Source organism: Oncorhynchus mykiss, chromosome 23 (assembly GCF_057628025.1).
Source record: "Oncorhynchus mykiss isolate SJ-2025 chromosome 23, ASM5762802v1, whole genome shotgun sequence".
In the NCBI taxonomy this organism is placed as follows: Eukaryota; Metazoa; Chordata; class Actinopteri; order Salmoniformes; family Salmonidae; genus Oncorhynchus; species Oncorhynchus mykiss.
The window spans coordinates 64689089-64710154 of NC_143044.1; the positions used below are offsets into that span (position 1 = coordinate 64689089).

At 46.1% G+C, this 21066-nt stretch overlaps 2 protein-coding genes across 10 annotated transcripts in view; one reads left to right on the forward strand and one right to left on the reverse strand.

The window, feature by feature from the left end:
- LOC110514011 (DNA-directed RNA polymerase III subunit RPC4) overlaps positions 1-4244 on the forward strand; it is an 18859-nt gene extending 14615 nt beyond the window's left edge. For 3 of the 4 annotated variants that reach the window (XM_090217963.1, XM_090217962.1, XM_090217964.1), the window contains 3 exons: positions 1742-2079; positions 2650-2799; positions 3860-4244. In XM_090217963.1, the coding sequence (XP_090074089.1) occupies positions 1742-2079; positions 2650-2799; positions 3860-4000 (629 nt within the window). In that variant the 3' untranslated portion in view covers positions 4001-4244. The remainder of the gene's footprint in view (positions 1-1741; positions 2080-2649; positions 2800-3859) is intronic. The other variant, XR_016491193.1, reaches the window with a different exon arrangement.
- The window catches only part of tfam (transcription factor A, mitochondrial), a 27808-nt gene extending 8372 nt beyond the window's left edge, over positions 1-19436 (reverse strand). For 2 of the 6 annotated variants that reach the window (XM_090217966.1, XM_090217967.1), the window contains exons 1-8: positions 19127-19436; positions 18757-18807; positions 15385-15512; positions 15223-15293; positions 13939-14088; positions 12360-12455; positions 11887-11943; positions 4576-4819 (exon numbers count right to left, since the gene is read on the reverse strand). In XM_090217966.1, the coding sequence (XP_090074092.1) occupies positions 4604-4819; positions 11887-11943; positions 12360-12455; positions 13939-14088; positions 15223-15293; positions 15385-15512; positions 18757-18807; positions 19127-19212 (855 nt within the window). In that variant the 5' untranslated portion in view covers positions 19213-19436 and the 3' untranslated portion in view covers positions 4576-4603. Of the gene's footprint in view, positions 1-4027; positions 4820-11886; positions 11944-12359; positions 12456-13938; positions 14089-15222; positions 15294-15384; positions 15513-18756; positions 18808-19126 lie in introns of those variants that run through there. The other 4 variants (XM_090217969.1, XM_090217970.1, XM_090217965.1 and 1 more) reach the window with 3 other exon arrangements.
- Positions 19437-21066: the final 1630 nt, after the last annotated feature.

The following is a 21066-nucleotide window of genomic DNA, read 5'->3' on the forward strand; positions in this document are numbered from 1 at the left end:
CTGGATGATTATTTTTAAGTCTAATCCTGTGGGTAATGGAGTCTCCAATGACTAGGTCAATTTGTCAGAGCTAATGGTGGGGAGGCTTCGGCGGCTCAGACCCTGTAACAGTGGAGGAGACACCTGGGAAGCCTCAGGCTCTGACTGACTCGTTGCTTAGTGGGGAAAACTGGTTTCTAATCGGCTGCATGAGCGACACCATGTGGACAGCATTTCTTTCCAGAATCCATGTTGTTGACTGTGCTGGGGGGACTGTGCTGTGGGGGACTGTGCTGGGGGGGACTGTGCCTGGGGGGGACTGTGCCTGGGGGGGACTGTGCTGGGGGGGACTGTGCTGTGGGGGACTGTGCTGTGGGGGACTGTGCTGTGGGGGACTGTGCTGGGGGGGACTGTGCTGGGGGGGACTGTGCCTGGGGGGGACTGTGCTGGGGGGGACTGTGCTGTGGGGGACTGTGCTGGGGGGCACTGTGCCTGGGGGGGACTGTGCCTGGGGGGGACTGTGCTGTGGGGGACTGTGCTGTGGGGGACTGTGCTGTGGGGGACTGTGCTGTGGGGGACTGTGCTGTGGGGGACTGTGCTGGGGGGGACTGTGCTGTGGGGGACTGTGCTGTGGGGGACTGTGCTGTGGGGGACTGTGCTGTGGGGGACTGTGCTGGGGGGGACTGTGCTGGGGGGGACTGTGCTGTGGGGGACTGTGCTGTGGGGGACTGTGCTGTGGGGGACTGTGCTGGGGGGGACTGTGCTGGGGGGGACTGTGCTGGGGGGGACTGTGCTGTGGGGGACTGTGCTGTGGGGGACTGTGCTGTGGGGGACTGTGCTGTGGGGGACTGTGCTGTGGGGGACTGTGCTGGGGGGGACTGTGCCTGGGGGGGACTGTGCCTGGGGGGGACTGTGCCTGGGGGGGACTGTGCCTGGGGGGGACTGTGCTGGGGGGGACTGTGCCTGGGGGGTACTGTGCCTGGGGGGGACTGTGCCTGGGGGGGACTGTGCTGTGGGGGACTGTGCTGGGGGGATTAACACTACTACCTGTATTTACTGGTGGCACAGACACCATCATCCTTTCCTACACTTCAATTGCCCTTGGCCTAACTATTGCATCTGAAGCAGGGTTCACAACCCAGCGATCCTCCTGTATATTCAGAGGACAGCGACTGCAGTGAGAAGGCATGATGTTACTCAGCTTTTCCATCTGGACGAGCTCCTGCAGATCCATGCCAGATGGAACGTTTCCATCCCGGACGCTTTTGGAAGGAAGTAGAGGGTGGACAAAACTAGGACATTGGTAAACTTGTTAACGCCAGAGTTTGATTAAACTGTTAACACTAAAAGAGAGAAAGGACAACAACAGCAGAGACAACGGGGAAGTCCATTGTTAAGCACATTTGTACTCCTGAACTTATTTAGGCTTGCCATAACAAAGGGGTTGAAAACATATTCACTCAAGACATTTCAGCTTTTCATTTTTAAATTCTACAAACATAATTCCACTTTGACATTATGGCGTGTAGGCCGGTGACACAATCTCAATGTAATCCATTTTAAATTCAGGCTCTAACAACATGAATAGGTCAAAGGGTTGTTTCCTGAAGGCCCTGGATGCACAGGATGTAGACAATTAGACATGCAAATACATGGGGGATATACAGAGGTGCACAGACTCAATACATTAACACGTGTTCCAGTCTTGTCAATCCAAACTGGTTCCCAGGTAGCTGATGGTCCTGTGTTTGTTGCCCTACAGCATTCAGAGCCCCTGCTACTACTAACCCAAACCTGCCCCTTCAGTATGGAGCAGGACATCAGTACGGACCAGGCCAGATCCCTCAGTATAGACCAGGCCAGGGGGTCCTGAGCCCTGACCAGCCCTCTGTAGCAGAGCTCTTCCACCAGCTGATGGTTTCAGAGACAGAAGAATTGCTTTTCATCCAGCTACCTGATACTATCCCTGGCCAGCCAACCACAGCCTCCATCCCAAGCCAGCCAGCCACAGCCACCGGCCAGCCAATCACAGCCCCAGAAAGAAATTGTAAAAAAGACTCCAAGTCCGACGGCAAGCGCACCTCTCACATTAAAGCACCAGTGAGTAACGACCACATTCTATCCTTATTTTCTACCGTCCACTTCATTCTAACAGGGAAGCATTTCACGCCAAGGTCTACATTTGCTGTATTCCATCTTCTTCCTCAGGACCCTGCTAGAGACAGTGTTTCCATCCGGTCAGAGTTCCCCTGACCACTAACCCTAAAGGCCATGTTCTTCCTCAGGACCCTGCTAGAGACAGCGTTCCCATCCAGTCAGAGTTCTCCTAACCCCTAACCCTAAAGGCCATGTTCTTCCTCAGGACCCTGCTAGAGACAGCGTTCCCATCCAGTCAGAGTTCTCCTAACCCCTAACCCTAAAGGCCATGTTCTTCCTCAGGACCCTGCTAGAGACAGCGTTCCCATCCAGTCAGAGTTCTCCTAACCCCTAACCCTAAAGGCCATGTTCTTCCTCAGGACCCTGCTAGAGACAGTGTTTCCATCCGGTCAGAGTTCCCCTGACCACTAACCCTAAAGGCCATGTTCTTCCTCAGGACCCTGCTAGAGACAGCGTTCCCATCCAGTCAGAGTTCTCCTAACCCCTAACCCTAAAGGCCATGTTCTTCCTCAGGACGCTGCTGGTAAAGACGTTCCTGTCCTGTCAGAGTTCACAGAGGGGTTTCTGGGTAAACTACAGATCAGGAAGTCTGGCAAGGTGCAGCTGGTGCTGGGAGACATCACTATGGACGTCTCAGAGGGAACTGTCTTCTCTTTCCTACAGGTCTGTTAATATAATAGACATTACAGGGTTAGATGGTGTTGAGACACATCACTATGGACGTCTCAGAGGGAACTGCCTTCCCCTTTAGAACAGGTCTGTTAATATAATAGACATTACAGGGTTAGATGGTGTTGAGACACATCACTATGGACGTCTCAGAGGGAACTGCCTTCCCCTTTAGAACAGGTCTGTTAATATAATAGACATTACAGGGTTAGATGGTGTTGAGACACATCACTATGGACGTCTCAGAGGGAACTGCCTTCCCCTTTAGAACAGGTCTGTTAATATAATAGACATTACAGGGTTAGATGGTGTTGAGACACATCACTATGGACGTCTCAGAGGGAACTGCCTTCCCCTTTAGAACAGGTCTGTTAATATAATAGACATTACAGGGTTAGATGGTGTTGAGACACATCACTATGGACGTCTCAGAGGGAGCTGCCTTCCCCTTTAGAACAGGTCTGTTAATATAATAGACATTACAGGGTTAGATGGTGTTGAGACACATCACTATGGACGTCTCAGAGGGAGCTGCCTTCCCCTTTAGAACAGGTCTGTTAATATAATAGACATTACAGGGTTAGATGGTGTTGAGACACATCACTATGGACGTCTCAGAGGGAGCTGCCTTCCCCTATAGAACAGGTCTGTTAATATAATAGACATTACAGGGTTAGATGGTGTTGAGACACATCACTATGGACGTCTCAGAGGGAGCTGCCTTCCCCTTTAGAACAGGTACCTAACAGTCTAGTTCTCCTGTTTAGTCCTAAAGAACCACAGTCCTGACTCACTGTGATCCAGGATGTGTTTAGTCCTGACTCACTGCGATCCAGGATGTGTTTAGTCCTGACTCACTGCGATCCAGGATGTGTTTAGTCCTGACTCACTGCGATCCAGGATGTGTTTAGTCCTGACTCACTGCGATCCAGGATGTGTTTAGTCCTGACTCACTGTGATCCAGGATGTGTTTAAGTCCTGACTCACTGTGATCCAGGATGTGCAGACAATGGCTTAGGGTCAGACAATAAATCATCTGTTATTTCTCCTACAGCAACTGGTGTCTGTGCGTCTGTCTGAGGGCCTGACTGGAGACATGAGTATCCTGGGGAACGTCAAGCACAAGCTGGTCTGCTCTCCAGACTTCCAGGCTCTGCTACAGGAGCCATCACCTGACCACTCAGCACATCTCTAACTTATATTCAATACACCTTTTTCAGCATTAACTGTGTAGACATTGTACAGTTTTATTACACGATGTGAGGATTAACTGTGTAGATATTGTACATAGTTTACTTTCATCATACAGCGTTTATGTACCTTGTCGATTTCCTCCCAATTTGTTTTCACTGTATAAACATTGTGTATAATATGAAGTCTTTTTTTTATGTACGTAAATGTTTATTTAATAAAAATTAGATACAAAACATGAACGAAAACTAAGTCTACAAACAAAGTAACTGGTCAACACGTCTCTTAACAAAGACTATATCTAGTACAGACTAGCCTGTACACTGTGTATAGAGACAGTATATACAGAACGTGGCCCTGGTGACAGGAACTTAACTTCAACATAATTCACCTTTTCATACTAGAAAGAACACTGCTTTATGATAGTTTACAGTGAATTCTCATTCTGATAACTGTCAGTTGAGAATGTTATGTTTCATGATCTTTCCCAGACTGGTGAAGGTTCATTCACAGTTTGAGGCGCTAGGAGCATTGATATGACTATAAACAAAATGTATTTTATTTGGGACGGTAACTTGCCTTCATCACCCTTCCTCTCCAGAACAGCTCAGGCCTTTTTCCCGCTCCTCACTGTCGTAGCTCCTGCAGATTTAGTTTTCACCACTTTGGATTTCTGTTTGCCTCCTTTAGTAGCAGTTTTGTTCTTGTGGGTCTCTTTCCGTCTGATCAGGTCCTCCCGTCCAATATCCATCATGTGTTCCTCCCAGGACTTCATCTCATTCTTATAGCGCACTTTATCATCCTCCGCCAGCTGCATGTAGACCTGCAGAGCACACAGAGTGAGTTAGTCATGTAGACCTGCAGAGCACAGAGTCAGTTACTCATGTAGACCTGCAGAACACACAGAGTCAGTTAGTCATGTAGACCTGCAGAGCACACAGAGTCAGTTAGTCATGTAGACCTGCAGAGCACACAGAGTAAGTTAGTCATGTAGACCTGCAGAGCACACAGTCAGTTAGTCATGTAGACCTGCAGAGCACACAGAGTCAGTTAGTCATGTAGACCTGAAACAACATCACAGAGTCAGTTAGTCATGTAGACCTGAAACAACATCACAGAGTCAGTTAGTCATGTAGACCTGCAGAGCACACAGAGTCAGTTAGTCATGTAGACCTGCAGAGCACACAGAGTCAGTTAGTCATGTAGACCTGCAGAGCACACAGAGTCAGTTAGTCATGTAGACCTGAAACAACATCACAGAGTCAGTTAGCCTAGTAATTAAAAATGTATGTCCTCCAAATCAAGGTTTCACAATTATTTAAGTCTTAAGGAACTTAATTGAGCCATTACATCACTTCCAGTTTCACTAGGGTATCAAAATGAGGTAACACGCATGCAATATCCCTTTGTCATCCAACACCATGAAGAAAACAAAAGAACTGGCAGTTCAAAAGAGACAGATGGTCGTAGACCTTCATAAATCTGGTAATGGCTACAAGAAGATCCACAAACGATTGAATATACCACGGAGCACTGTCAGAGCAATTATTAAAAATTATAAAAGATATGGAACAGTTGAAAACCTCACAGGTAGAAGACCCCCCCCCCCCCAGGAATGGGAGGAGGATGGTGAGAGAAGCAACAAAATCCCCAAGAATCACTGTGGAAGAATTGCAGGCCTTGGTGGCGTCTTGAGGTCACCAGGTCACCAGGTATCAAAAAGCTCCAACAGACAACCACAGGCTCTTTGGAAGAGTTGCCAGAAGAAAGCCCTTTCTGACATCAAGACACAGACGCAAGCGATTGGAGCCAAACGTAATTTAAATTATGACTGGAAGAAGGTGCTCTAGTCCGATGGGACCAAAATTGAACGTTTGGTCAGATACAGCATTGGCATGTTTGGCGTGGAAACAGAGAGAGGCACCAGGAGAGGCACCTCATACCCACGGTGAAACAGAGATGCATACAAGGAGAGGCACCTCATACCCATGGTGAAACAGAGATGCAACAAGGAGAGGCACCTCATACCCATGGTGAAACAGAGATGCATACAAGGAGAGGCACCTCATACCCACGGTGAAACAGAGATGCATACAAGGAGAGGCACCTCATACCCACGGTGAAACAGAGATGCATACAAGGAGAGGCACCTCATACCCACGGTGAAACAGAGATGCATACAAGGAGAGGCACCTCATACCCATGGTGAAACAGAGATGCAACAAGGAGAGGCACCTCATACCCATGGTGAAACAGAGATGCATACAAGGAGAGGCACCTCATACCCACGGTGAAACAGAGATGCATACAAGGAGAGGCACCTCATACCCACGGTGAAACAGAGATGCATACAAGGAGAGGCACCTCATACCCACGGTGAAACAGAGATGCATACAAGGAGAGGCACCTCATACCCACGGTGAAATATGGAGGGGGGTCAGTGATGTTTTGGGGCCGTTTTAATTCCAGAGGTCCAGTGGCACTGGTTCAGATTGATGGCGTAATGAATTCCACCAAGTATCAGGCAATTTTGGCTGACAATCCGGTTGCCTCTGCCAGAAGGCTGGAACTTGGCAGTAGGTGGACTTTCCAACAACAAAATTTTGTGGCAACAAAATCAATGTGCTGCCATGGCCATCTCAGTCACCTGACCTCAATCCAATGGAAAACCTTTTGGGCTGAGTGGAAGAGGGCAGTTGACGAGCGTAAACCCAAGAATGTGAAGGATCTTGAAATGATCTGCATAGAGGAATGGTCCAACATCCCTCCAGATGTGTTCCTTAACCTTGTCAAACATTACAGGAAAAGACTCCACGCCGTTGTCCTTGCCAGAGGTCGTTGTACTAAGTACTAAATGAGGAGTGCCAATAATTATGAAACCTTGATTTTAGTTACATTTATTTTGTATTAAATAATTGTATGATTGGTGGGTTCCATTGAAACATGAATAAAGTACAGTATCTCACATGTTGGTATTTTGAATCTCTCTATATAATTATATTGCTTATATTTTTTTGAAGAAATGTTTGTGCACTGCAAGTCAGGGCTGCCAGTAATTTGGGAGCCCACTGTACACCTGAAACACAGCTAGGGCTGTGACGGTAATTTGTGAGCCCACTGTACACCTGAAACACAGCTAGGGCTGTGACAGTAATTTGTGAGCCCACTGTACACCTGAAACACAGCTAGGGCTGTGACAGTAATTTGGGAGCCCACTGTACACCTGAAACACAGCTAGGGCTGTGACAGTAATTTGGGAGCCCACTGTACACCTGAAACACAGCTAGGGCTGTGACAGTAATTTGGGAGCCCACTGTACACCTGAAACACAGCTAGGGCTGTGACAGTAATTTGGGAGCCCACTGTACACCTGAAACACAGCTAGGGCTGTGCCAGTAATTTGGGAGCCCACTGTACACCTGAAACACAGCTAGGGCTGTGACAGTAATTTGGGAGCCCACTGTACACCTGAAACACAGCTAGGGCTGTGCCAGTAATTTGGGAGCCCACTGTACACCTGAAACACAGCTAGGGCTGTGACAGTAATTTGGGAGCCCACTGTACACCTGAAACACAGCTAGGGCTGTGCCAGTAATTTGGGAGCCCACTGTACACCTGAAACACAGCTAGGGCTGTGCCAGTAATTTGGGAGCCCACTGTACACCTGAAACACAGCTAGGGCTGTGACAGTAATTTGGGAGCCCACTGTACACCTGAAACACAGCTAGGGCTGTGCCAGTAATTTGGGAGCCCACTGTACACCTGAAACACAGCTAGGGCTGTGACAGTAATTTGGGAGCCCACTGTACACCTGAAACACAGCTAGGGCTGTGCCAGTAATTTGGGAGCCCACTGTACACCTGAAACACAGCTAGGGCTGTGCCAGTAATTTGGGAGCCCACTGTACACCTGAAACACAGCTAGGGCTGTGACAGTAATTTGGGAGCCCACTGTACACCTGAAACACAGCTAGGGCTGTGCCAGTAATTTGGGAGCCCACTGTACACCTGAAACACAGCTAGGGCTGTGCCGGTAATTTGGGAGCCCACTGTACACCTGAAACACAGCTAGGGCTGTGCCGGTAACTACATCTACAATCATATGTATATAACTACATCTATACCACCACAGGTATATAACTACATCTATACCACCACCACCACCATATGTATATAACTACATGTATATAACTACATCTATACCATCACCATGTGTATATATCTACATCTATACTACATCTACATCTACCATCACCATGTGTATATATCTACATGTATATAACTACATCTATAACACCACCACCACATGTATATAACTACACCTACATCTACCATCACCATGTGTATATATCTACATCTACCATCACTATGTGTATATATCTACATCTACCATCACTATGTGTATATATCTACCATCACCATGTGTATATATCTACATCTACCATCACCATGTGTATAGATCTAGAATCAACAACAAGTGGGACACAATCATGAAGTGGAAAGACATTTATTGGATATTTCAAACTTTTTTAACAAATCAAAAACTGAAAAATTGTGCGTGCAAAATTATTCAGCACCTTTACTTTCAGTGCAGCAAACTCTCTCCAGAAGTTCAGTGAGGATCTCTGAATGATCCAATGTTGACCTAAATGACTAATGATGATAAATACAATCCACCTGTGTGTAATCAAGTCTCCGTATAAATGCACCTGCACTGTGATAGTCTCAGAGGTCCGTTAAAAGCGCAGAGAGCATCATGAAGAACAAGGAACACACCAGGCAGGTCCGAGATACTGTTGTGAAGAAGTTTAAAGCCGGATTTGGATACAAAAAGATTTCCCAAGCTTTAAACATCCCAAGGAGCACTGTGCAAGCGATAATATTGAAATGGAAGGAGTATCAGACCACTGCAAATCTACCAAGACCTGGCCGTCCCTCTAAACTTTCAGCTCATACAAGGAGAAGACTGATCAGAGATGCAGCCAAGAGGCCCATGATCACTCTGGATGAACTGCAGAGATCTACAGCTGAGGTGGGAGACTCTGTCCATAGGACAACAATCAGTCGTATATTGCACAAATCTGGCCTTTATGGAAGAGTGGCAAGAAGAAAGCCATTTCTTAAAGATATCCATAAAAAGTGTAGTTTAAAGTTTGCCACAAGCCACCTGGGAGACACACCAAACATGTGGAAGAAGGTGCTCTGGTCAGATGAAACCAAAATTGAACTTTTTTGGCAACAATGCAAAACGTTATGTTTGGCGTAAAAGCAACACAGCTGAACACACCATCCCCACTGTCAAACATGGTGGTGGCAGCATCATGGTTTGGGCCTGCTTTTCTTCAGCAGGGACAGGGAAGATGGTTAAAATTGATGGGAAGATGGATGGAGCCAAATACAGGACCATTCTGGAAGAAAACCTGATGGAGTCTGCAAAAGACCTGAGACCGGCACGGAGATTTGTCTTCCAACAAGACAATGATCCAAAACATAAAGCAAAATCTACAATGGAATGGTTCAAAAATAAACATATCCAGGTGTTAGAATGGCCAAGTCAAAGTCCAGACCTGAATCCAATCGAGAATCTGTGGAAAGAACTGAAAACTGCTGTTCACAAATGCTCTCCATCCAACCTCACTGAGCTCGAGCTGTTTTGCAAGGAGGAATGGGAAAAAATTTCAGTCTCTCGATGTGCAAAACTGATAGAGACATACCCCAAGCGACTTACAGCTGTAATCGCAGCAAAAGGTGGCGCTACAAAGTATTAACTTAAGGGGGCTGAATAATTTTGCACTCCCAATTTTTCAGTTTTTGATTTGTTAAAAAAGTTTGAAATATCCAATAAATGTCGTTCCACTTCATGATTGTGTCCCACTTGTTGTTGATTCTTCACAAAAAAAATACAGTTTTATATCTTTATGTTTGAAGCCTGAAATGTGGCAAAAGGTCGCAAAGCTCAAGGGGGCCGAATACTTTCGCAAGGCACTGTAACTACATCTATACCACCACAGGTATATAACTACATCTACACCACCACCATATGTATATAACTACATCTATACCACCACAGGTATATAACTACATCTACAGCATCACCACAGGTATATAACTACATCTATACCACCACCACAGGTATATAACTACATCTACACCACCACCACAGGTATATAACTACATCTACACAGGTATATAACTACATCTACACCACCACCACAGGTATATAACTACATCTACACCACCACCACAGGTATATAACTACATCTACACCACAGGTATATAACTACATCTACACCACAGGCATATAACTACATCTACACAGGTATATAACTACATCTACACAGGTATATAACTACATCTACACCACCACCACAGGCATATAACTACATCTACACCACCACAGGTATATAACTACATCTATACCACCACAGGTATATAACTACATCTACACCACAGGCATATAACTACATCTATACCACCACAGGTATATAACTACATCTACACCACAGGCATATAACTACATCTACACCACCACAGGTATATAACTACATCTACACCACAGGTATATAACTACATCTACACCACCACAGGTATATAACTACATCTACACCACCACAGGTATATAACTACATCTACACCACCACAGGTATATAACTACATCTACACCACCACAGGTATATAACTACATCTACACCACCACAGGTATATAACTACATCTACACCACCACAGGTATATAACTACATCTATCCCACCACAGGTATATAACACAATCTACAGTGCATTCGGAAAGTGTTCAGACTCCTTGACTTTTTCCACATTTTGTTACGTTACAGCTTTATTCTAAAATGGATTAGATATTTGTTTTCCTCAATCTATACACAATACCCCATAATGAAAGTGAAAACAGGTTTACATTTTTTCTAATGTACTACAAATAAAAAACAGAAATACCAAATATGAGACTCAAAATTGAGCTCAGGTGCCTCCTGTTTCCATCCATTGTTAGAGTCTACCTGTGGTAAATTAAATTGATTGGACGTGATTTGGAAAGGCACACCTGTCTATATATCCCCACAGTTGACACTGCATGTCAATGCAAAAACCAAGCCATGAGGTCAAAGGAATTGTCCGTAGAGCTCAGAGACAGGATTGTGTCGAGGCACAGATCTGGGGAAAGGTACCAAAACAATTCTGCAGCATTGAAGGTCCCCAAGAACACAGTGGCCTCCATCATTCTTAAATGGAAGAAGCTTGGAACCACCAAGACTCTTCCTAGAGCTGGCCGCCCGGCCAAACTGAGCAATCGGGGGAGAATGGCCTTGGTCAGGGAGGTGACAAAGAACCTGATGGTCTCTCTGACAGAGCTCCAGAGTTCCTCTGTGGAGATGGGAGAACCTTCCAGAAGGACAACCATATCTGCAGCACTCCACCAATCAGGCATTTATCAGTAAAAGGCACGTGACAGCCCGCTTGGAGCTTGCAAAAAGGAACCTAAATGACTCTCAGACCATGAGAAACAAACATCTCCAGTCTGATGAAACCAAGATTGAACTCTTTGGCCCCAATGCCAAGAGTCACATCTGGAGGAAACCTGGCACCATCACTACGGTGAAGCATGGTGGTGGCAGCATCACGTCTGGAGGAAACCTGGCACCATCACTACGGTGAAGCACGGTGGTGGCAGCATCACGTCTGGAGGAAACCTGGCACCATCACTACGGTGAAGCATGGTGGTGGCAGCATCACATCTAGAGGAAACCTGGCACCATCACTACGGTGAAGCATGGTGGTGGCAGCAGTCATGATCAAGGCAAAGATGAACGGAGGAAAGTACAGAGAGATCCTTAATGAAACGTAACGAATGCACTGTATCAAACACTTCATTCCACCTACTTGTTTCTGTGAGGTTGACAGTTTGGTCCAGTCCTCCCGCAGCATCTTCATCTTGCCCTGAGGGGAAAAAGGTGACAGCATTAACAGGTGCGTGTTATACCGTTACATTTAGATTACATATTAACCATCTCTTTAACGCTGGTATAATGTAATGTGTTAAAGAATATTATATTTTCATCACATAGACTCAGAACTCATGAAAAAGTATTTGATTACTGGACACTGATACCAACCTGCATGGTCCCCCCTCCCCCTCTGGACTCCTCAGTACAAACCTGCATGGTCCCCCCTCCCCCTCTGGACTCCTCAGTACCAACCTGCATGGTCCCCCCTCCCCCTCTGGACTCCTCAGTACCAACCTGCATGCCCCCCCCCCCCCCCCTCCTCAGTACCAACCTGAGTGGTCCCCCCCTCTGGACTCCTCAGTACCAACCTGAGTGCCACCCCCCCCCTCTGGACTCCTCAGTACCAACCTGTGTGGTCGTCCCCCTGGACTCCTCAAAGTGTTCTGCCATGAAGATGTTAAAGGACGACCGGGGACGTTTGGGTTTGCCAAGACTGTTCAACTCCTAAAAGTGGAAGATGGTGCTCAAGTCAGACGAGTCACCAGGAACATTTCAGTGGCACAACATCAGAACACACCACTACTAATACTATCACAAGGCCTTAGTAGTATGCCATTACATTCACTAGGAGGGGCCTGTCATGCCAAATAGTGTCCACGGCGCACAGCACATCACTATGAAGTAGAGGTCGACCGATTATGATTTTTCAAAGCCGATACCGATTATTGGAGGACCAAAAAAGTCAATAATAATAACAATTACAACAATACTGAATGAACACTTATTTGAACTTAATATAATACATCAATAAAATCAATTTAGCCTCAAATAAATAATGAAACATGTTCAATTTGGCTTAAATAATGCAAAAACAAAGTGTTGGAGAAGAAAGTAAAAGTGCAATATGTGCTATGTAAGAAAGCTAACGTTTAAGTTCCTTGCTCAGAACATGAGAACATATGAAAGCTGGTGGTTCCTTTTAACATTAGTCTTCAATATTCCTAGGTAAGAAGTTTTAGGTTGTAGTTATTATAGGACTATTTCCCTCTATACCATTTGTATTTCATTAACCTTTGACTATTGGATGTTCTTATAGGCACTTTAGTATTTTCAGTGTAACAGTATAGCTTCCGTCCCTCTCCTTGCTTCTCCCTGGGCTCGAACCAGCAACACAACGACAACAGCCACCCTCGAAGCAGCCTTACCCATGCAGAGCAAGGGGAACAACCACTACAAGGCTCAGAGCGAGTGACGTTTGAAACGCTATTAGCGCGCGCTAACTTGCTAGCCATTTCACTTCGGTTACACCAGCCTCATCTCGGGAGTTGATAGGCTTGAAGTCATAAACAGCGCAATGCTTGACGAACAACGAAGAGCTGCTGGCAAAACGCAAAGAAAGTGCTGTTTGAATTAATGTTTATGCACCTGCTTCTGCCTACCACCGCTCAGTCAGATACTTAGATACTTGTATACTCAGTCAGATTATATGCAACGCAGGACACGCTAGATAATATCTAGTAATATCATCAACCATGTGTAGTTAACTAGTGATTATGATTGATTGATTGTTTTTATAAGATAAGTTTAATGCTAGCTAGCAACTTACCTTGGCTTACTGCATTTGCGTAACAGGCAGGCCCCTTGTGGAGTGCAATGAGAGGCAGGTCGTTATTGCGTTGGACTAGTTAACTGTAAGGTTGAAAGATTGGATCCCCGAGCTGACAAGGTGAAAATCTGTCGTTCTACCCCTGAACGAGGCAGTTCCTCATTGAAAATAAGAATGTGTTCTTAACTGACTTGCCTAGTTAAATAAATATAAAATAAAGGTGTAAAAAATCAATTAAAATAAAATGTAAAAATTCGGCCAAATCGGTCCCCAAAAATACCGATTTCCGATTGTTATGAAAACTTGAAATTGGCCCTAATTAATCTGCCATTCTGATTAATCGGTCGACCTCTACTATGAAGATCAATGAGCTACACTCACCCTCTTCCTCCTGATGGCTTTCCTCTTGGCCAGCCTCTGTCTCCTCTCCTGTTTCAGAGCAGCAGCCTGTGCAGGTGTGAGCTGGGACTGGTACCTCTGCATGTCCACCTTAAACTGTTCCCTGGCAACCACTGACGCCTGTTGAAAAGGCTGTGGGGGAAAGTCAACATGTATTTAGCTAATTAACCACACAAATCTGTCCACAGTACAACACTGATATGTCAATTTCAGGTAGGCTATAAGTCAAACAGCCTATTTTCAGTTATTTAAATACTGTCAAGTACATCCATGTTGGTAGGAAGTAGACGCATGACAGTCTGTGTAATCTTCTCTGATGGAAGGTGCAAACATGGACTACTACACCTTGCTGTCCAAGGTGTCAGGGTCTGGGGGGCCCTGCTGTCCACGGTGTCAGGGTCTGGGGGGGGGGGGGCATGCTATTCACGCTGTCAGGGTTTGGCGGGGGGGGCATGCTATCCACGGTGTCAGGGTCTGGGGGGGGGCATGCTATCCACAGTGTCAGGGTCTGGGGGGGGGCATGCTATCCACGGTGTCAGGGTCTGGAGGGCATGCTGTCCACGGTGGCCCTGCTGTCCACGGTGTCAGGGTCTGGGGGGCCCTGCTGTCCACGGTGTCAGGGTCTGGGGGGCCCTGCTGTCCACGGTGTCAGGGTCTGGGGGGCCCTGCTGTCCACGGAGTCAGGGTCTGGGGGGCCCTGCTGTCCACGGAGTCAGGGTCTGGGGGGCCCTGCTGTCCACTGTGTCAGGGTCTGGGGGGGGGCATGCTGTCCACGGTGTCAGGGTCTGGGGGGGGGGGGGGGGGGGGGGGGGGCATGCTGTCCACGGTGTCAGGGTCTGGGGGGCCCTGCTGTCCACGGTGTCAGGGTCTGGGGGGCCCTGCTGTCCACAGTGTCAAGGTCTGGGGGGCCCTGCTGTCCACGGTGTCAGGGTCTGGGGGGCCCTGCTGTCCACGGTGTCAGGGTCTGGGGGGTGGTGGGCATGCTATCCACGGTGTCACAGTCTGGGGGGGGGGGCATGCTATCCACGGTGTCAGGGTCTGGGGGGGGGGCATGCTATCCACGGTGTCAGGGTCTGGAGGGCATGCTGTCCACAGTGTCAGGGTCTGGGGGGCCCTGCTGTCCACGGTGTCAGGGTCTGGGGGGGGGGGGCATGCTGTCCACGGTGTCAGGGTCTGGGGGGGGCCTTGCTGTCCACAGTGTCAGGGTCTGGGGGGGGGGCCTTGCTGTCTACTGAAGTGTCGCTACTGAATCATGACACAACCTACCTGTTTCTGGTCTGCTGTCAGAGTTCTCCACTGTTGTGCAATCTTCCTTATCACATCGACAGCTTTGACATCTGAAACTCACATCAACATTAACTCAGTGATGTGTGAAGACAAAGGAATGAGTGAAGCTGTAGAGATACTGTCCATTCTAACACCAGTCACCTGGATACTCCCTGACAACGAGAGGTTGTTGCTGTTTCACAAATCTCATGTATCCGTTCAGGGGCCTCTTAGGGGGAGCGCCTGCAATGGTGGTCAAACTCTTTACCGCTGGGATCACATTGACGAGCCTACAACACACACCACAACACATTATCCCTACAACACATTATCCCTTGTAATGGAAAAATTGCAAGATTATGTTATAATGCTTTTATTGCATCATGGTTGTGTTATGCAACAGAATAGAGTATTTTGTTAACTATTGTGTGTGTGTTCTACTGAGGGTGGGCTTCTGGGAGATTACACTGACAGGAGATTTACGATGTCTTTAAGTGATAAAACCTAAAGAGCATTACAGAGAATGAGGTAATGTTTCTGTTCTATACCGTAGCAGGGTGAGATGGTTCCAGTTTGGAGTCAGAGGACCAGACACTGGTCTATACAATGAAAACTGTTGACACAGCAGATGCTGTCTGCTATGTATTATAGATACCTTTCATACAAATCTTAACCTTGTGACCCATTCTATGTATCTGTTGTTCGTCATGTAGGTTGAAAGGGGTGTATTAGAAATGGTGCATCATTGAAAGTCAAATGCTATTGCAAAGCTCGAATTATTAAAGATTTAGTTTAAGTATAACTCTGACTTGTGTGATAAGTTTGTCTCTCCTCATTTGATAGTAGAGAAATGAGCCACCACACCACAATACATTATCCCTACTACACACTAGGTGTCGACCGATTAATCGGAATGGCCGATTAATTAGGGCCGATTTCAAGTTTTCGTAATCTGAAATCGGTATTTTTGGACACAGATTAAAAAAAAAAAAAAAAAATTAAACTAGGCAAGTCAGTTAAGAACATTCTTATTTTCAATGACGGCCTAGGAACGGTGGGTTAACTGCCTTGTTCAGGGGCAGAACGACAGACCCCGCCCTGTGCAACTGGGTACTGGACTTCCTGACGGGCCGCCCCCAGGTGGTGAGGGTAGGCAACAACATTTCCACCCCGCTGATCCTCAACACTGGGGCCCCACAAGGGTGCGTTCTGAGCCCTCTCCTGTACTCCCTGTTCACCCACGACTGCGTGGCCACGCACGCCTCCAACTCAATCATCAAGTTTGCGGAAAACATAACAGTGGTAGGCTTGATTACCAACAACGACGAGACGGCCTACAGGGAGGAGGTGAGGGCCCTCGGAGTGTGGTGTCAGGAAAATAACCTCACACTCAACGTCAACAAAACTAAGGAGATGATTGTGGACTTCAGGAAACAGCAGAGGGAACACCCCCCTATCCACATCGATGGAACAGTAGTGGAGAGGGTAGTAAGTTAAGTTCCTCGGCGTACACATCACAGACAAACTGAATTGGTCCACCCACACAGACAGCATTGTGAAGAAGGCGCAGCAGCGCCTCTTCAACCTCAGGAGGCTGAAGAAATTTGGCTTGTCACCAAAAGCACTACTTCTACAGATGCACAATCGAGAGCATCCTGTCGGGCTGTATCACCGCCTGGTACGGCAACTGCTCCGCCCACAACCGTAAGGCTCTCCAGATAGTAGTGAGGTCTGCACAACGCATCATCGGGGGCAAACTACCTGCCCTCCAGGACACCTACACCACCCAATGTCACAGGAAGGCCATAAAGATCATCGAGGACAACAACCACCCGAGCCACTGCCTGTTCACCCCGCTATCATCCAGAAGGTGAGGTCAGTACAGGTGCATCAAAGCGGGGACCGAGAGACTGAAAAACAGCTTCTATCTCAAGGCCATCAGACTGTTAAACAGCCACCACTAACATTGAGTGGCTGCTGCCAACACACTGACTCAACTCCAGCCACTTTAATAATGGGAATTGATGGGAAATTATGTAAAATATATCACTAGCCACTTTAAACAATGCTACCTAATATAATGTTTACATACCCTACATTATTCATCTCATATGTATATACTGTACTCTATATCATCTACTGAATCTTTATGTAATACATGTATCACTAGCCACTTTAACTATGCCACGTTGTTTACATACTCATCTCATATGTATATACTGCACTCAATACCATCTACTGTATCTTGCCTATGCCGCTCTGTACCATCACTCATTCATATATCTTTATGTACATATTCTTTATCCCCTTACACTTGTGTCTATAAGGTAGTAGTTTTGGAATTGTTAGCTAGATTACTTGTTGGTTATTACTGCATTGTCGGAACTAGAAGCACAAGCATTTCGTTACACTCACATTAACATCTGCTAACCATGTGTATGCTTTGGGGATGACCAGTGAGAAATACCTGCTGGAGCGAGGGCTACGGGTGGGTGTTGTTATCGTGACCAGTGATCTGAGATAAGGTGGAGCTTTACCTAGCACAGACTTACAGATGACCTGGAGCCAGTGGGTCTGGCAACGAATATGTAGCGAGGGCCAGCCGACTAGAGCATACAGGTCACAGTGGTGGGTGGTGTAAGGTGCTTTGGTAACAAAACAGATGGCACTGTGACAGACTACATCCAATTTGCTGAGTAGAGTATTCAAAGTTATTTTGTAGATGACTTCGCCGAAGTCGAGGATCGGTAGGATTGTCTGTTTTACTAGGGTAAGTTTGGCGGCGTGAGTGAAGGAGGCTTTGTTGCGACATAGAAAGACGATTCTAGATTTGATTTTTTATTGAAGATGTTTGATATGAGTCTGGAAGGAGAGTTTACAGTCTAGCCAGACACCTAGGTATTTCTAGTTGTCCACGTATTCTAGGTCAGAACCGTCCACCGTAGTGATGCTAGTTGGGCGGGCAGCGAACGGTTGAAAAGCATGCATTTGGTTTTGCAGGCGTTTAAGAGCAGTAGGAAGTCACAGAAGGAGTGTTGTATGGCATTGAAGCTCGTTTGGAGGTTTGTTAACACAGTGTCCAAACAAGGGCCAGAAAGGAGCAGATTTCTGGGTGTGGTAGAATAGATTCAGGGCATAATGTGCAGACAGGGGTATGGTGGGGTGCGGGTACAGTGGAGGTAAGCCCAGGCACTGAGTGATTGGTTATACTAGGTGAGGTCACCGCATGTGTGGGAGATGGGACAAAGGAGGTATCTAAGGCATGTAGTGGGACTAGGGGCTCCGCAGTAAACTAAAACAATGATAATTATCCTAAACAACAGTATACAAGACATATTAACATTTGAGAGAGGCATAAAGCAATCACAGGTGTTGATTGGGAGAGCTAGCTACAACAGCTAATCAGCTAAGACAACAACAGGTCAAATTGAGATGAATGGGCAGAGAGGGTCGGTTAACTAGACACAGGGCCTGAGTTCGGGGCTAGGGCAGACAGATAAACAAAGGTAAACAAAGGTAAACAAAGTGGAGTACCTTGATGAATTTGCAGTCCAGCAGGCACCAGCCCCCGTCCAAACAGGAGGCCTTTTGCAGTCATTGGAAATAATAAGAATTTGTTCTTAACTGACTTGTCCATTTTTAAAGGTTAAAAACATTTGACAAAATAAAACATGTCCTTGGATACCAGTCAGTGCCTGTCAAGCTAACCTTGGCTAACCTTAACTAGCTAACTAACTAGGCTCTAATTAGACTAATACTGGCGTGATAGCTGGAAATAAAGCAATTCCTTTGCAGAATTGGTTTTATGAATGTCCAAAAATCTATAATATAAATTGTACAGGGTGGCTTACTAACTACCTAACATATCTATCTTGACAACGGGAAGTTTTGCTCCTTATGTTACCTTGTAAGACTGGATGCGTGGGAGAAGAGACTGAATGACTTTTTCAAAAGGCAAACCCCAGAAAACATCAGACCGAAAGGTGCCATGTCTGGTTGACTAGACGGTCAGGATACAGCTTTGACAGAGACAACAATGGTACTGTCCCGGACTGACTGGCTCACAAGTTCCTCGTTGTTTATTAGCTACCTAATTCAATAATGTCCGTTTGCCCCTGCCATGCACGGATAACCCGCCTTCACCGCTCCGCTGCATTGTGGGAAAAGGTCATGGCAGTGTTTACGTAGTTTAAGATTTACTGCAGCACATTCACGAAAAATGGGAACGTCAACCAATTATTTATGTGACCAATACATAATCAAGTGACTTTTGAATTACTCCAATAAATTGCTGTGTTCTTGACCCATGCGTTTCATTTATATAAATTATATTTTTTGCGTTCTTGACCCATGGGTTTCATTTATATAAATTATATTTTTTGCGTTCTTGACCCATGGGTTTCATTTATATAAATTATATTTTTTGCGTTCTTGACCCATGGGTTTCATTTATATAAATTATATTTGTTGCGTTCTTGACCCATGGGTTTCATTTATATAAATGTAATTTTTTGCGTTCTTGACCCATGGGTTTCATTTATATAAATTATATTTTTTGCATTCTTGACCCATGAGTTTAATTTATATGAATGATAAATGCTGCGATATTTTTTTATTTTTGTTCACCTTTATTTAACCAGGTAGGCCAGTTGAGAACAAGTTCTCATTTACAATTGCGACCTGGCCAAGATAAAGCAAAGCAGTTCGACAGATACAGCAACACGGAGTTACACATGGAGTAAAACAAACATACAGTCAATAATACAGTAGAAAAATAAGTCTATATACAATGTGAGCAAATGAGGTGAGATAAGGGAGGTAAAGGCAAAAAAAAGGCCATGGTGACAAAGTAAATACAATATAGCAAGTAAAACACTGGAATGGTAGATTTGCAGTGGAAAAATGTAGAGATAGAAATAATGGGATGCAAAGGAGCTAAATAAATACAATAGGGGGAGAGGTAGTTGTTTGGGCTAAATAATAGATGGGCTATGTACAGGTGCTGCTCTGACAGCTGGTGCTTAAAGCTAGTGAGGGAGCTAAGTGTTTCCAGTTTCAGAGAATTTTGTAGTTCGTTCCAGTCATTGGTAGCAGAGAATTGGAAGGAGGAGGCCAAAGGAAGAATTTGTTTTGGGGGTGACCAGAGAGATATACCTGCTGGAGTGCGTGCTACAGGTGGGTGCTGCTATGGTGACCAGCAAGCTGAGATAGGCGATAAGTATGAGGCGAGGGCCATCCAACAAGAGCATTGGTGGGTAGAAAATGGGGCTTTGGTGACAGTGGGGCTTTGGTGACAAAACGGATGGCTGGCACTGTGATAGACTGCATCCAATTTGCTGAGTAGAGTATTGGAGGCTATTTTGTAAATGACATCGCCAAAGTCAAGGATCGGTAGGATGGTCAGTTTTACAAGGGTATGTTTGGCAGCATGAGTGAAGGATGCTTTGTTGCGAAATAGGAAGCCGATTCTCAGTTTAGCTTTGGATTGGAGATATTTGATGTGAGTCAAAAGCTCGATTGGAAGCTTGTTAACACAGTGTCCAAAGAAGGGCCAGATGTGTACAGAATGGTGTCGTCTGCGTAGAGGTGGATCAAGGAATCAACAGCAGCAGGAGCGACATCGTTGATATATACAGAGAAAAGAGTCGGCCCGAGAATCGAACCCTGTGGCACCCCCATAGAGACTGCCAGAGGTCCGAACAACAGACCCTCCGATTTAACACACTGAACTCTGAGGCGTAGTTGGTGAACCAGGCGAGGCAGTCATTAGAGAAACCAAGGCTGTTGAATACAGTGATTGACAAGAGTCGAAAGCTTTGGCCAGGTCGATGAAGACGGCTGCAC